The sequence below is a fragment of the Arvicanthis niloticus genome, chromosome X (assembly GCF_011762505.2).
Source record: "Arvicanthis niloticus isolate mArvNil1 chromosome X, mArvNil1.pat.X, whole genome shotgun sequence".
Lineage (NCBI taxonomy): Eukaryota > Metazoa > Chordata > Mammalia > Rodentia > Muridae > Arvicanthis > Arvicanthis niloticus.
This window is the reverse complement of record NC_047679.1, coordinates 103732235-103750541: the sequence shown is the minus strand read 5'-3', so window position 1 is coordinate 103750541 and position 18307 is coordinate 103732235. Positions and strand designations below refer to the sequence as shown.

At 35.0% G+C, this 18307-nt stretch overlaps 1 protein-coding gene across 1 annotated transcript in view; it reads left to right on the top strand.

The window, feature by feature from the left end:
* The window catches only part of Tenm1 (teneurin transmembrane protein 1), a 748830-nt gene that overhangs the window by 277328 nt on the left and 453195 nt on the right, over positions 1 to 18307 (top strand). Inside the window, exons 5-6 of the mRNA XM_034485178.2 lie at positions 14806 to 15066; positions 16614 to 16670. Coding sequence (XP_034341069.1) covers positions 14806 to 15066; positions 16614 to 16670 — 318 coding nt within the window. The remainder of the gene's footprint in view (positions 1 to 14805; positions 15067 to 16613; positions 16671 to 18307) is intronic.

Here is an 18307-nt window from a genome sequence, read left to right as displayed (position 1 = left end):
CAAACTGAATGAAACCTGGGAAGCAAGAAACAGGAAGTTCTCGCCTCAGCCACATGCACATCACACAAATAGGAGCTAGGCTGTGAATTTGAATGGGCTACTTATAACTTTATATGCTCTGTGAGGTGATTAGGGCTTGATGTTAAAATTGTTCTGAGTTAGCTTTGCCATTTAGCATCCATGCAGCCTCAGACAATTCCTTTCATTTCTTTGTGAGCCTCAGTTGCTTTCTTTGGGAAACTAGGAATAATAATAACAGCTTTTCTCCAAGAGCATACTGTGAGGATTCGATGAAATAACGTATGTTTCAATGCCTGGTATGTGCAGACCCTGAATACACATCTGGATTTATCTTCTTCTTATCCTAACATGTGACACTGTGAGTTCTTTTGTAGCTTGACCTCCAATTACTTGTGGCCAAGGACTGTGGAATCAGTATTTAACTGAGAGACACTACACCAGATGATTAGAGTAAAATCTTGTGTTTCATTTACTTATGATTTTTTTTGTAACCAAGGTAAATTAATTTCTCATTTTCCACAGCTAATAGTGATCTTTCTATCTAAATATACATCTTATTGATAAGCATATAGCATAGAGAACCACTATCAAAAACATTTTTTTCGTTCTTATCTACTATACTCTAAAAAAACCCCACAAGCATTAATTATAAAACTGAGTGCTATGGCAGTCTGCTATGTTTTATTTCTCCTTGGTTAATAATGAATGATGCAATAATTAAGTCATTCTATAGACTTATGTTCAACTCTCTCTGCCATTTAATAGATATACATATGTATACAATTAAGAAGCTTGCATAAATTAATAGTGTACAAAACAAACATTACTAAGTATGGTATAGTGGCACACAATTTTACTCCCCACACTTGGGAGGCAGAGGCAGGTATATTTCTATGAGTTCAAGGCCAGGCAGGTCTATGTAGTAAGTTCCAGAACTTCCACAGGCACACAGTGAAACCCTGCCTCAAAACAAAGTTAGTAAAATTATTAACTTCTTGTTGTGGATAGGTATATTTTTAAGGTTGTTTTAAGCATGGTCTGCATTTTGACTGAGTTAACACTAACCTTTCTTTTATTCTTCTTTGAAAGGGTTATGTATATAACCATAGTGAAAAACCAAGATTGTGAGAGAAATCTCTATTTACATAATAAAACAAAAGCATCTACCACTTTCAAATGGATGGAGTCACTGATATTAAATCTATGTGGTCTGTCATGGTACTTTATCACTGAGGGTCCATAAATCCTCTTTGTCATGGATAGAATAAAACTGAATTTGTTAGTCACGGTAGCATTCATTAGCCTAACATTTCAGCATACAGCTTTTCAGCTGTCCTGACTTTGCAGGAGTAACTGAAAGCAAATGACAAAAGTTTTGAAAAGAATCTGTCATTCCTCTCATTCAGGGCAGTTTGTGAAACAAAATCCATTATCCTGTCCTATAAACTTGGGTACTTTGTTATATAGCTCCCAGTGTTTTACCAGAACATTTGAATTAGGTAAGCAGATAATATTTTAATCATCCCCGTGTGTTTTCCAAACCATTTTGTTGTTAAAATATAATTAACATGAAATTTATGAATTTGGTATATGTACATAATCCTGAAAATACTATGAGTGAGCCTAGATATTCCCCCAAATTTTATTCGTGTCTTTCTGTATTGTCTTTTTAGCTTCCTATTTCTATTTACCCACCAGCAAGTAACTACTAATCTGCTTTCTGTCACCATGGGTTAGTTTGCATCTTCTATAATTTCTCATAAACAGAATCCTGGAGTACTTAGACATTTTGTCTGAATTTTCTTTTTATGTTGTTTTGCTATGTTTTGGATATGGCTCTAATATATAGATAAGGATGGCCTCACACTTATCACCCTTCTGTGGATTATTTACTTTCCTTGATGTAGCAACAAAATACCTGACCAGACTGTGAGCTGTAAGCTATCCTCCTGAGAAGATATACCCATTGGTGGAATAGTGAAATGGTAGCATAAATGTTATGAAAGTAACCAGCCACTTTTTGATTAGCTATAAAGACCATAGTATTTAGAAGAAGCCCATTCCTGCCACTTTTCATGGAGACAAGAACCTAATATGGCTAGGTATGTCATTAGCCTTAGGGGAAACCTACTACTACTATTCTCCTCAATAGACATGGCATTAAAATTACTCCTAGTGACTTATTAGTACACCCCTCAACCAAGAAGCTTCTTTGTTTTAAAGATTTTTTTTTTTTTTTAATTTTATGTATGAGTGCACTGGCACTCTCTTCAGACACACCAGAAGAGGGCATTCGATCCCATTACAGATGGTTGTGAGTCATCATCGGTAACTGGGAATTGAACCCAGGACCTCTGGAAGAGCAGTCAGTGCTCTTACCCTCAGAGCCATCTCTCCAGCTTGAAATTTCTTTACAGTAAATGATATTTAATACAGAGATCCATGCAGAGAATAGGAGACTATAGAGTGTCCAACCATAAATGTGACATACTTATCACATTCCTTTCCCCAAAGCTCAAGGTACTTCATGGAAGAGGGAACTAACAGGTTATATGAGCCAATATAGCCTCAGAGAATTCTCAAAGAATTTAAAATAATTCCAGAATCTTAAGGAAAGACTTATTTTGTGTAAAATTCCAGGGCACAATCCATCATGGCAGGCAAGTCCTGGCATCTTGAGTATCAGGAGGTAGCTGGAACATTATATGCATAGTCGAGAAGTAGCGGGAGATAAATGCTCTCACTCAGTGGGCCTCTTCCATTTCATTCTGAACAAGAAACAAGCGAGAGTAGGTCTTCCCATTTCTATTAACCCGGTATAAGCGATACCTCACAGGCATTGCCAGATCCTATCCTAATCTAAATAATTCCTCACAAATGTACTTGGAACTTTGCCTCTTGGTCATTCTAAATTCTATCAGATTGACAGACTATGCTAACCATCACAGATAATGGCCTCATTTTGTAGCTTAGATTGGCATCAAATTTATGATCCCATTGCTTCCACATACACAGTTTGCAAACTGTTGTCATGCCCCATGTCAGGCTTTGTTTGCTTCTTTAACTCAAAATAATTATTTTCATATTTATCCACTATAAATATTTAATATTATTTGCCATTGTATGTGTAAATAAATTTTCTTCCCTTTTATGTCTCAGTACTATTCAACTATGTGGATGCATATAGTTTGATTTCTTCTTCTGTTGATGGCCTTTTGTGTTGTTGCCATCTTTCATGTCTCCAAAACAAGCCTGCAACAAGCATTGAAATATACATTATTATATTCATATGCAATTTAACCTCTCTTTGGTAAATATAGATGGTAGAACATCTTATTATATTCCAAGTAAACATTTAACTAGATATGAAGTTCTAACTAATTCTAAAACCAAATTTGCTCTCAACCTACCTTAAAAACCATGGTAACAAGACTAAAATGGAATCATCTCTAGCTACCCAACCTGGGGTCAAAATTTGTGTCCCAGGAAGCTATGACTGCCTACCTGTCCTTTATAAGCCAATTGGAGCAGCCAAATTAATTAGATAAAAGGTAGAAAATGAGGTTTAATAAATGTGCCACCATAAGGAATAGGGACAAAGAGATCCATTGAACCCCTCGCATCCTTCATCTGTGTCCTGTAGTGAGGGTAAAGTATGTAGAGCAGGCTTTGGATATTTACATCTTAAAAGTCTAGGTCCAGGTGTGTCCCATATACCATTGACCTACCACAGTCTCAATAACACTGTATAACTCCTGAAAAGAAGACTTTCCATTCTGGATGTCCTAGTCTTTTCTTCTCAGGGCATAAGGTTTTCTGAGAAATTCCAAATTCTTATGTCCTTTGGTTTAGTAGTCCAGTAGACAAGGTGTCTTTTAAAAAATATAATCAGTTATTTAAACAAGTGCTGGAACAAACCTAAGAATATACTATCTGTCAGCTTTTTCTGGCCTTAGCCATAAGTCCTAGCCATAATTTAATGTTTTACATTAAAGGGGTTTCAAATGCAAAACTTCTGATGAGGGTCCAAAGAGTTATTTACTCAACTTTTATCCACTTAGAGAGTTATATCATCAGATGCTTTATAAACTCACTGGCAAGATGATCTCTGTATTGTATATCCCATGAAACTGACTAACAAGAAAGACAAAAGAAGTTTCTATTTTCAGAAAAGCATAAACATCTTTTACTCAGTCCTTTTAACTGGTTTCAGTGAATCCCTCCAGTACTATACTCTACGTATATTTCTAGGGTATATTTCTAAGGTGTATTTCTGAAGATTTTACCTAAGCAGTCATTTGACAACTCATGACAAATGGCACTCCTTTGACATTGTTTCCATCAAATTATCCAGAAGACTTACTCTACATTAGTCTAGTGTTGTTATAAATTGTTTTTTTCCCCTGAATCCATAGTTAGTCCTTTCCTTTTTGTCAAATTTGCAGAGTATAAGTTATTGAAAATTCATAGACAATTTAGTATAACAGCTTTCTAATTGAATTACTAAGCATTTTTGTTAAGCAAACCCATTTAGTATAGATTATGATTATTAGTCATGATATTAACCCTTTAAAGAGTTCTTTCATATTTACATTTGATTTAAAATTTGTAATGCGTTATAATTCATTGCCTAGAATTTTTTTGAGATGTGAAGTGATCTCACTTATATAGTTTTATAAAGATCATACAACAGTTCACATTCATCTTTTTTCTGTTTATTATATATTTATTATGTATAAACATGAGGAGGTCTTGATATACTTGTCTTGCTATTTATATTCAGAGTGAGATAATTGTTACAGGTAAACTAGTTAAAATATCTATCAACCTATATAGTTACTATTTTTGTGTTTATAATATTGGTATCTCAACCCCTGGCCATAAAGCCCAGTTGTAGTTCTAAACACTCACACTAAGAGAAAATGACATGATATATACTTTATTTACTTGCACTTGGACCTAAAACTAGGAAGATAAACTCTTCATTTGTGTTTAGTTTGCCTAGAACTGTTATAGTTTATATATTAAAAAAGAGATGAAATAAAGCCAGAAAATCTGAAAATGTAGATTTCTCTATGAAGCCTAGCTCCATGAGCTAGGAGTTAAGCTTATGATCTAATGTCTGAACTTAGTCAGGTAAACACATTTCAGACTCAACCTTGCATTTATAAAAACAATCCTCATTCCCAGGGCCCTTATAAATACCTAAAATCTACTTTATTTTTGATGAACCATCAGCACACAGCTTTTTTTTATTAATTAATTATTTTATTTACGTGCCAGATGTTGCCCACAATCCCATTAGTCCCTTGAAGAGTTCTTACCCCCATTACCACTCCCTTTTACCTCTGAGAGGGCACCCCTTGTATTCCCCTTCTCTGGTGCATCACTTCTCTACAGGATTAGACACATCCTCTTCCACTGAGGCCAGATGAGACAGCACTTTGCTACATAAGTGCTAGGGACCTCAGACCAGCGCTTGGATGCTCGTTGGTTGGTGGCTCAGTCTTTGGGAGCTCCAGGGGTGCAGGTTACTTGCCACTCTTGGTCTTTTTATGGTGTTGCCATCTGCTTCATTTCCTTCAATCATTCACCTAACTCTTCCACAGGGGTCCCCAACCTAAGTCCAAAGGTTGGCTGTGATTATCTGCATCTGTCTTAGTCAGCTGCTGGTACAGCCTCTCAGAGGACAGCCATGCTAGGCTCCTGTCTACAAGCACAACAAGGCATCAGTAATAGTGTCAGGGACAGATTTCCATCCAGGTTGGGGTGATCACTGATTGCCCATTCCTTCTGTCTCTCCTCCATTTTTGCCCCTGCATTTCTTTTAGACAGGAGCATTTTGAGTAGAAAGTTTTGTGAGTGGAATTTATGTCCACTGGAGATCCTTTCTGACTACTGGAGCTAGTCTCTTCAGGTTCTATATTCCCACTCTTCCGCAATTTGGCTAAAGTCTCCCACATTGAGTCCTGGGAGCCTCCCCCATCCCAGGTCTCTGAGACTTACTTGAGGTTTCCAACAACCCCACCCCAGGGAGCAGCATATTTCCATTCATTCTCCAGGCCCTCTGAACCTCTTCCTGCCCACCCCCATACCTGATCCTGTCCCCTTTCCCCTCCCCTTTCACTTTTTCTTCTCCCACCCAGGTCTCTGCTCCCTCTGTCTCCCATGATTATTTTGTTCCCCCTTCTAAGTGGGATTTAAGCATCCTCATTTGGACCTTCCTTCTTGTTTAATTTCTTAGGGTCCTTGGAGTGTATTATGGGTATGTGGTACATTTGGCTAGAATCCACTTCACAGTGAGTACGTACCATACATGTCCTTTTGGGTCTGGGTTACCTCAGGGTGATTGAGAGGTGTCAAAAATTTAGAAGATATTATACTATATAGTAGGAAACAGTTTAATTCAAGAGACAATATATGATATAAATAATGGAAAATATACAGCCATGTTTAAGAGTATGTAGTAAGGTTCGAAGTGCTAACATGAAAGGTAAAATTACTGGGATTGAGGAAATTTAAAGAAAACCTCATCAGGATGCCAAGACAGAATGCATATGTATATCAGATACATTAGAGATCAAAAAAAAGAGAAAAGAAGTATCTTAGATTCTTGGCACCACAGAGGCAAACATAAATGGAGTGTCTTTGAAAGGTGTTAGTAAGAATCCCTCAATCCAGTGGAATGTAATTTATTCAGTAGTCTCTCATGGGCATTGTCTCAGGTTCTATCTTGACATCTTACTCATTCGTCACAAAACAAATGCTATCAGAGAGCTATGGAACATTTCAGAATTCATATTGTCTGCCTTTATGAGTATGTGTGTGAAGCTCTCGAAAGTATCATCAACAGTGTCACTTCTCTACATGGAATTTGTACAATAGATTAATGTAGTTTAAAATTTTAGACACACAAACAGAACACAATGAGCAAATAGATTCACATGCTTAGTGAGCATAATAGAAACACACAACAATACCTGGAAGACCACTGTGAACAATAAGGATGCAGGCAACAAAGTGTTATGAGTAGCCAGAAAATTGGACCAACACAGGTAAGAAATGAGAAATTTTTAGGGCCATTGAACACCACGTTTTTGCAGTGTTCAGTAGCCCTGAAAATTTCTCATTTAAGCCAGGAAGTCCTTGTCTTGTTCAAATGTTGAAATAAAGGCAGTGTGTGCAAGTTCTCAATGATCAAATTTCTGCTGTAGTCTTGGACATCCCACTATCTTTTAGGGTCCCCGATTTCTTTTCCAGGCTCTTGTCATAAGGCTCTACAGCAGGCATCTCTCCTTTTCACTCTCTCAGCTGTTACAGTACTTTCTAAGCAAGTTCTGTTATCTTATGTGACTACATTCTAAAAGGAAAGGATCTCAAAGGTAAAATTTAGTTGAGGAAATAGTTATCATTTGCTTACTACCACATCAATTATCTTTCCTCTCTCTAGACTGATGACTATTTTGCTCTATCTCTAAGTGTAATCAGTTCATTTAGATTTCTGCCAGACTCCTATCCCATCACTCTTCCATTTGACTTGATAAAATTATTTGCTGGGCTTCTTTGATATGGGCATTATTTTACAGACTTGGGTTTCACTGTACTTCTGAGAACATTCTTTTTGGCCTCAGACTGATTTTTTTTTTTTTTAACTATGTTCTGGGATGCTGCCAGGTAGGCAATAGCAAAGTTTGTTCCAAATGATAACTGTTTATATTTCCGGGTTTAAACCCTACAGGGATTTGCTAGTGTCCCTTTCAGTATAACAAACAGATGGCGAGATCTTGAAAGTGAAATACAGCATAATCAGCACTTGGAAATGCAAAGAGAAGATTAGGTTGCAGGAAGCTCTGTTATTTTATTTATGTTTTTCTGATAACCACATACTCCCAATCCTATACTTTTAGAACACTCCCTCTCTCCCTCTCCTATACCCCACCCCCGAAAAGGCTGATGAGCCCTCATCCTGAAACTAAAGGTCAGGTTTGGATGATGTGCCTTTATTACTTTGCTATCACTAGGGCCTTTAGAAAGACTCTCTGTGGAACTTTGCAAAGGACATGACACAGAGTCGCAAACTCACTCTGCTCACTGCCTTGTGTAGCAGCAAACAATTGATAAAGGTTTTTCATAAACAGAAAAGGAAATTAAAAATTGGACTAATTCTTTAAGACCAGGAAGAACCAAGGAAGGCTGCTTGGTTTTATTTTCTTGACTTAAAATTGAGTGGGTGTTCAGTGAAGCTGTGTAGGAGCACAGACACATGAACTGATTTGTTTGTAAATGTGATATCATTTTCTTCTGAAAGCCCTCAAGCTGAGAAATAGAAAATGCTTTCCAGTAGTGAAAATTATTTGTCTCATATTGAGGATTGCTAATTACTTTCTTTGTATTTCTTACTAGAGCCTGGAATAAACCATTGCATATTCCCTAGAACCAGTAATGGATTATTAAGTGGTCAATAATACTTTTTCAATTGTGTGAATTCATTATAATGGAGTCCTGTTTGCAATAGCCTGATTGTAAACTGCTAATTTTATGTTTACTGAGTAAGCATTTACACAGTTGCTGTTTCACATTTAATATTTTAACTATTATATCTATTAATAATTTTGAGATTCTCACTGATTACCTAGGTTACATCAATTCTTCTAATGCCCTGAGATTTCTAATGATAACACAAGAACTTATTTAGCTTCTATGTGTGCCTATTCATCACAAAAAGTTTCTGTTTGATTGTAGACCAGTAATATTTTGTCCTAAGAGTCTCAGAATATAATTACAGAGGCGTAGAACAAGTAGACATTTAGATATTTAATTTTACAATTGAAGAGTCTGAATTTCCTCAAGTGACTTATTCTTTAAAACTACATAAATAATTAACTTTTATTTCTATATTACTCAAAAGATTTATCATGACACAGAAATTAAAGACAATAATTTCATCACCACCCATTATTTTGTAAATAATCTATACTCTTTACATGTTAAATCTCCAAATGTCAAGTCATATCTAAAATAACCATAGCCCTTGACCTCCCAGTATTTGTCTAGATTATGCTGCCTTGAAGATTCTTGGAATGTTGGTGGGTAGAATTTTAAGGATAATAAATTCTTGAACCATTCAAAAGCTTAGAAATAGTAAGTCTATAAAAATGGTGACGTAGATATCATTACTGTCCTGTTCTAGTTCCATAAATGACTTTTCCAGACTTGCCACCTAAAAATCAACATCTGCATTCAGACAGAAAAGACTGTACTTCAATTTATTCAGCACCTCAGTATTTAAGTAATTGATTTCTTTTCATCAATACAGATAGCCTACGGTGATCTAATATATCGGAATGTTTCAAGCTAGTCTGATGATCCTCAACTAGTGGATGCTCATGTAGCTGTGGAAGGCTAAGAAATGATCAGTTTCTTCGTATTTTCTATCTAAATTTGAGTCATTTAATGTTTCTATGAAAATATTGAGCCCTAGAGGGGCTATTAACCTTGATGGCCTCTTGGCTTAGATATAAGTAAAGAAAAAATAATTCTTTTCATGTTCAACAGCTTCCAGATCTGAGACTCTTGACTTCATCTGTAAAGATAGATTGACTTGAAATCCCTTCAGTATCTTCATGACTTTTAATATACAATCTCATCAGAAACACTATATAGAAGTATAGTGAAAATATAATAAATCAACCATGCCCAAAGTATGGTTTACTATTTCTGAAATTGTTGTCTCCCCTGGTTAATTTTTAATTATCAGTATGAAACAACCAAAAGTCATTAGAGAAGAAGAACTTCAAATTAAGGGCTTACTAAAATCAGATTCTTCTGTGACCCTGCCTATAGGTAATTATCTTGATTGTTGATTGATGCGGGTGGGCTCTGTTCACTGTGAGAAGCACCATCCTTAGGCAGGTCAGTCTAGGCTCTATAAGAAAGCTACCTAAACCCAATCCTGAAAGTAAGTGAGCCAGCAAGCTCCATCCTTCCCCACAATTCGTACTTCAAATGCTTACCCTACCTTCTCTGAAAAATGGATTGTGCTGTGGAGGCATAATTTGAGATAAACCCTTTCTTCCTGACGTTGTTTTAGGTCATAGTGTTTAACACAGTAGCAGAAAAATAATCACCATATGTTCATTTACATATTTTTAGACTCTTAGTAATTGGAAAAACAGGATGTACATTATTGTCTACTTTGTTTTATTTGGTGTAGTTGTTTGGATTCTTAATCCATTTCTGTACATCAAAAATCCCTTCCTTTATTAGAAGTGATTAATATTTCACTATGTAGATATATTACAGTTGGTTTATTTACTTACCTCTTTAGAGACAGTTGCATCATTTTTACTTTTTAGCTATTACAAAAATGAAGCTCCAATAAACGAATTTATATAAAATTTTAATGTAAACCTAAGTTATAATATCTCTATGATTAGTGTCCAGGAGTACAATGTCTCTCCTGGTAAGTACACATCTAATCAATGAAAAACTACTAGAATATTTTCCAAAATAGCATACCATTTTATTTTTGTCATCAGTGTATAAGTCTTGTAGTTACTTTCCACAATTATTAGCTTTTGATGAGTGCAATTCTTTTTAACAGTGTCCCTTATAGGTTCATATATTTGAATGCTTAGGTACCAGAGTGTGGAACAGTTTGCAAGGTTTAAAAAGATTAGGGGGTATGGTCTTGGTGAGTGGGAGTGGCCTTGTTGGAAGATGTGTCACTGGGGGAGGGGGGGTCTGAGATTTCTAAAGCCCATGCCAGACGTAATGTCTCTCTCCCTTTCACTGCTTGTGGATCAAGGTGTATCTCTTAGACACTTCTCTATGACAAAAGCCTCCTTGTCCACCATGCTCCCTGCCATGATGATAATGGACTAATTTTCTGGAACTGAAAGCAAGTTCACAAAGAAATATGTTCTTTCATAAGAGTGTCTTGGTCATGATGTCTCTTCACAGCAATAGAATGCCAAGACACTAAAGGATTTCTTGTGTTGTTTTAGTTTTTGTTGGTTTGTGCGTTTGTAATCTATATTAGACAATGTGGTTGTATCATATTGTAGTTTTAGTTTATATTTTCCTGATAACTAATAATAATCTTTTTATTCATTTATTAGCTATTCTTATATCGTTTATTGTGAAATGTCTCCTCAAAACAATTATCTGTTTTAAAAATTACACTTTCACTCTTCTACTCTCTTGAAAGAACATAGACTACATTTTCCTGAGAATGAAAATTAGAAACATATTCATAAGACTGCAGATACCCTTACTTGAACATCTTTACACTATTTCATTCTTGAAATTTAGTTTCTTATGTTACCAGTCTAGACGTGTAAATCATAGATATTCTAAGAGTATACATTTATTTCTCTTGTAGATAGCTCTTTGTTAAGAACAGATCTATAATAAACCCAGTTGAACTTTATCTCCTCTAGGGAATGTACAGCATTTTAAGTAACAAGGTTATATGTGTAAGGCTAAAAACAACCACTGAGGGTACATTGACATGCTTGTTAAATAATGCATCCTATGGGAATTTTAAGCAGAATGCAGACTTTTGTATATTTAAGGAAATATTCTGCAATGATAACATTGACTTCTAGAAAGGAAAGTAAGGCAATTCAGTGAACATCATTTATGGTGATAATTAAAATATTTCTATCTTTCTCTGACCCTTCACACACTCTTTCTTTTAATACTTTATAAAAAGAAAACTCATATCTTGCTTATCTTTTTAAGTTTAGGTTGTCTAACTTACTTAATTGCAATATTTATGATTTAGCTTTTGCTTTTGAAATGACATATAATTCCAACAAAAAAGAAATTGGTTATCCTGTGCAAGTTTTGATAATCTTAAATGACATTTACTCTGAAGGGAACAAATCAATGCTCAAATTTCCTTTTGAGTTGAAAAAATAAATCTCTTCAACAAAAAATGGAGTCTGGCTATACATGTCAGTGTCCCCTTTGGGGAAAAATCTTATTCCAGTGTTTTATTAACCTAGAATGGCAAATGATCATCTATTTATTTGCATTTGCTCATCCTTTTTCAATAAATGCCATGACTCTGATATTCATATTAAAAATCTGTGGAAAGTCACATCTCATGTGCTATCACTTGAGTGAAAGTAAATATACACCAATTTTGGGGGTAACTAAGTTTCTTAATTAGTTCCCTGGATCTATGAAAAATATATGGAGGTACTTCACAGCCACTCAGAATAGATATTTTCTCTCTTTGTCTCCAGAGTTCAAGCAGGCACAACAAAATCTGTGGTAGTGCCGTGGTTGTGAATTTACTGCTCTCCTTCACCTATTTCAGAGAAATCTCTAGGGTAGAAGTTTTCAAACTATGTTTCCTATGATGACTATAAGCCTCACCTTAAAAGCCTTTTAATGCAAACTGTGTAGTCCAACTACATACCAGCTATTTTAGACATTAAACCAGAGAGTAAGGAGGGAGTGAGCGTAAGCAATCTATGTTTTAATCCAGGTGATTTTGAGGCAGAAAAGTTTGAGAACTGGAATTCCTGGGGAAGGAACAAAATTGTGTTTAAAAGACTACATAACATTTTCTTCCCCACCCCCAGGGTAAATCCAGAGAATCTTTTTTTTAAAATTGAATATATTCTTTATTTACATTTTAGCAAGTGTCTGTAGTGGCACTACCAACATAGTATTCAGTAAAGAATCATAGTGAAATTAGCATATAAATATTCCAAAATTTGTAAGATTTGCATTAAGTAAAATGAACTTTTAAACTTTATTTCAGAAAAGGCATGATTTAATGAGATTTTTGTGTTTGAGAATTGAAACCCTATGTATCTTTAAAACAACATTTCTTCAGACTTGACATAGATTCTAGTAGAAAACTACAAAGATTTTGAGAGAAGCTAATTCGTGAAGTCATAAAGTAGCATTCTGAGAAGTAATCTCTAACTCTGAAAGGGTTAATTGTTATTGACTTTCCTAGTACATTATAACAGATTTATTTGTAATATCAGTTTCACAAAGCACAGCGCTAGGAACATAACAACTACTAAAACAAGCATTACACATTGGCTTCTAAAACCCGTATTTCATAATTTGTTTTTGTTTTTGCATCCTAGAAATAGTTACTATGACAAATAAATTCCTATTCTGAATTTTCTCTAGTATGTGGTATAAGATCAAACATATTCTATATTCAAAGAATTGAATTCATGTTAGAGTTTGCATTTTATTGATATGCACTATGGATTAGATGCAATCAGTAAAGCCCTTTCCAGGACAATTGACATACCCTGTCTCTGATGTCAGTCTGAGAAAATCCTATATAGTGTACTACATCCCCGGATTACGTTATCTAAGTATTACATGGACATTTCAGATGATATGTCTTGGCATGTGGTCATTTTTCATTAAATTATTAGGGATTGTTAAAGCATCTTTTCCCTTTTTTGACACCTTGCCATAATTGAATATAAATTGACTTTAAGACAGAATGTCAGATATTCATGCAGTAGGTTACTGGGGCTTCACCAGTGTCTAGGAGAAATACTGCTCACCTTGGGTATTGTAGCTAAATAAATAAATAAATAAATAAATACAGAGGCTTTTGATTTTTGATATAGGCTCATGGAAAAATGCCATCAGCATACTGGAATTTATTTTCTCAACTATTAAATGACATGATTACTAAGATTCTGTTTAAAATTCTAAAATTTGGGAGGAAAAGGAGAAAATCGAAACCATGGAGCACTGCCATGGTACAATACCTAACTTGTATGTTTTTCTTGTTTGTTTTTTTTTTTAAGAGCAAAGAAAAAATTATCCCTTAACTAAGACAACGTGCTTTCTCTCCTCATCATACCTTCCCAGTCTGTTCTACAACTTCAGCCAATCATATTCCTAAATCTACCTTCTCTGAATTATCCAAAAAGCCTTAACTTTTTTTTTCTATCTCTGTTCTGTTTACCCTAACACTATGAGCTTCCTTATTCTTTCCCTAAAGGCCTCCTCCCTGCCTTGTGGCAGTCCATGCAGGCTTAAATCAAAGGGAATGGCTTTTTTCTTCCTCCTCCTCCTTTGTCCTCTTCTTCCTCTTCCTCTTCCTCTTCCTCTTCTCTCTCCTCCTCCAGGCTGTTTGATGTTATAGTTTGTGCACCCTGAAAGTTTTCTTTTAAGCTATAATACAAGCCTTCTCCAGCTTTAAAACAAAACAAAATAATTGGCAAAAGTATACCTTAAACTCATTTGAAGACAGTGGAAATAACATTAGTTGCTCGTAATTTTAGACTTTAGCATGTTTGAAAAATTTATTTGAATGTTTTGTTTTTCTCGGTTTTATATTACTTATTAGGTTACATATAATATATATGACATACTCAGAAAAACTAATCATTTTGTTATTTTAAGCATAGGTGTGCTGTGTAGATCACATATTCTTTCTAGAAAAGAAATTGCTTTAGAGGACATCTCTACACTTTATACTTATTGTACTCGCTTATTTCATTATATTTTGTGCAACCAAAAAATTGTAGCTATAAGCTATTTTGAGAATGCATTTTCCCCCCAGAACCTTGTAAGAATCAACGGGAGCATAATTTTAAGTAACAGAAGTGCAAAATAAGCACTGAGTCCTAACTACCATAAATAAAAGGCCAGAATTCTAACTTTGCAAAAACTCATAATTACTAGCAATGGGGTAGGGGAAACATGAGGACAAGAAAAGTGAAAGTTAGTGGGTTTTTAAAATATACTCATATATATTTTTTGTTGAACTTTTTTCCTTTCCAGAGATAGAATTCTGTGAAACACCTCCTACTTTGTGCTCTGGCTACCAAACAGACATGCACAGTGTTTCTCGGCATGGCTACCAGCTGGAGATTGGATCTGATGTGGACACAGAGACAGAAGGTGCTGCATCACCTGACCATGCACTCAGAATGTGGATAAGAGGCATGAAGTCAGAACATAGTTCCTGTCTGTCCAGTAGGGCCAACTCTGCATTGTCCTTGACTGACACTGACCATGAACGGAAGTCTGACGGGGAAAATGGTAAGAAAACTACATCTGCATTTTGGCTTTGTTATCACTTCTGTCCTTGGCCCATCTTTCATTTAGCATGCAGAATACAAATAAAAGATAGCAGGTCCCAGGAACAAGGAGGATACTTCTGTATCTAGCAAATAGACACATTTATTTATAACGACACAAAATAGTCTTCATTTCTGGGGAACCCTCAAGAGAAATTATCTCATGTAGTCAACAATATTGTAAATGTCTTATTCATTACTCACCTTTTATTTTCATTTTTATTTTCCAGAGCTACCCCAGTGGGATTTATTATAGGAAGTACTCATTTCATGTGGTTTAGCTTTACATCAGTGTATGAACAAGGAGATGAACAATTATATAGCATGCATATTCTCTGTAGGGGCTCTCTATTTTGATCCAAATTAACTTGCTGAGTTTATAAACAGATTCACATTAACCACATTAGAATGAAATTATTTCACAAACACAATTATTTTAAAGACACCAGTCATTTGCCAGACAATAAGTACTAACGGCAATATCATTATGTTGTAATTATATATTATTTCCTTATACATTTTAGAAAATGAAATGTTTTCTCCTTTTGAGTTTTGAAGAAAGGGTTGGTGTCCCTCTGCCTCTAACCAAAACAGCAATTTCATAATGGGCATATTAAATGAATATTAATCAAATTAATATAGTCTATCCATCATTTTCTTTGTCAAAATTTGATATGAGTTCTTTATCATTCACATTTATGCTAGCATAATATGTGAATTCAACCCATTTCAAAATGACAAATACGGTGTTTTCTCTCATTTGATCTTAGTGAAAAGGCCAAGAAGCGATCTGGTTTCCCTTATTTGAGGTGCCTAGATTTTATATAATCACATAAGAGTATATATGTATGTATTATATGAAAATGGAAATAACCTTTTTTAGGGGAACAAAGAGGCAGGGAGAGCTGCATTGAGAAAAGAAGGTAGTAGAAAATATACTCCATAATATATTACATAATATGTACCTGTACAAATAGAATTTAAATGTAAAGATCATATTCTGTTCTTTATGCCAATCCTCAGAACTGTTTGAAATCGCTTTCTAGCAGACAAAAGTTCTTCCTCTGGTTGGTGCCTGTCCCTTCTTCCAGCATGAGATTCTATTGTTTCAGTAGTTGATAGTCAGATTGAAAGACATAATTGCCTCTTTGAGATATCTTCATCTCTGCCAAGCTGCTTATAACCCCTCACATAAAGAATTTCAGTTAACTACATTCAGTTGAAGCATACACCAATAAATAATTTTCCATTGTAGACTTTATCATATTTCTATCTGTATATGATTGTCTATGGGACCTTTCTTTTAGGAGTGTTGAAAAATTGTAGAATTAAGTAAGATTGATTTTTTTTATGACTCAATACTACGGAATATTTGTTTTAATGGAGGAATATTCGGGGACATAGAGTTTTTTTCATAAATGCTGTTATGTTTTTTAAAATTCATGTTGAAATTTGAAGAATCTCAGGGAACATGGGCAAAGATTAATTAATAAACATTTAATATTACAGGTTTTAAATTCTCTCCTGTTTGTTGTGACATGGAGGCTCCAGCTGATTCTGCTCAAGGCAAGTGTTTCCAAATATTCAACGACAAGTTGTTTTTACCTCAGTCAGTTATGACACATGCATAGTGCAGAAAAAAGACTCTAGTAGACGAACAAGTAACACATATGGCTGAAAAATGGAATTGTCAGAGATTAGTCTAGTGGTCACATAGTGCCTTGCTTGTCTCTTTTAATGTGTATATTTCACTTATGAAGAGAAGCTGAAGGTGCAATTAGGAACAACACTCATTTGTCTTGGGGTTCTGCCCTAAATAAAACAACTGCTTTGTTGTTGTTGTTGTTGATAATGATGATGTTGTTTTGCTGTTATTTTGTTTTGAATTTAGAACGACTTTAATTTTAACATGGTTTATATCTGATGCTGATGCTGTCATAACTTTCCAGTGCTCTCTAGCAGACAGCCTTGGTCCTTTCCTCCAGACGCTCCTATCTTGGCCTTACAGTCACATTTTTATTCATGTTATCAATTGCAAATAACTCAAAAAGGTCAAAGAAAAAAATAAAAGCATAAAGTAGTCATCATTTTATGAGGCTTTTATTTTTGTCATTCCTCAGTAAGAGGAGCATTCCTAGTTATTGATAATAACTAGGAATGGCAGTATTTAATACTATTTTAGAGAAAATTTGAGAGTGAATGCTTTTCATTTTTCCCCAAATGCATGTTAATTTAAAGAAAAAAATCATTTTCAACTCATTTAACTTTGTGTTTGCATACAAATGGAGCTATTTATTTCCCACTGATATCATCCATTCATGAAAGCATGCCTAGCAGGGTATCGATCTCATTAACTCATTAACTTAAATTTATACATTCTATATTTGAAACATAAAAAAAATGCTTAAAATATTTTTGATTTATAGGATTCAGTAGTTCAGATTCGATGCAATCTTATCCCTGTGAGAGAATTAGTATCAGTGGCATTTTATTTTGTTTCTGCCTTCCTACACTTTCTGTTCTTTCAATTATTGATGATATTATAGACATAATATTATTAAAAACTTTAGGGTAAGTTAAGCCTCATTGCTCTGAATGAGAATACAAGCTTAAATAAGGGAAATTGTTAATTTGGGTGAGTTATACAGCCATAAAAGAATCTGAGAAGTGCTGTCAAAGATGCCTACAATTCTGTCAATCCCACAAATAGACAGTATGACTTAGTGGCACTTTGTTGTTCTACTTGGATTTCCAGAATTTTGCCTAAGAAGATTGATTTCTTTCATGTCATCCATAGACCAAGTATTAATTTTTTTTAGTACTATTAACCCTTTTGTGTTGTTCTTTTGTTTGTTTGTTTGTTTGTTTGTTTTTTGTTTTGTTTGTTTTTCGAGACAGGGTTTCTCTGTGTATCTCTGGCTGTCCTGGAACTCACTCTGTAGACCAGGCTGGCCTCGAACTCAGAAATCCGCCTGCCTCTGCCTCCCAAGTGCTGGGATTAAAGGTGTGTGCCACCACCGCCCGGCCAAGACAGATGACTGCCCAGCTGTTTGGCCTTGAAAAGTTTTTGTTGTTATTGGTTCTTTGCTTTTGTCTCTTTTTCCAGATGAATCCAAAACTGAGGCACAAATGTAGATAGAGGTTACAGGACTTTTCCTTCTGTTACAGAGGGTATTTCCCATTTCATTCATTTTGACTTTGTC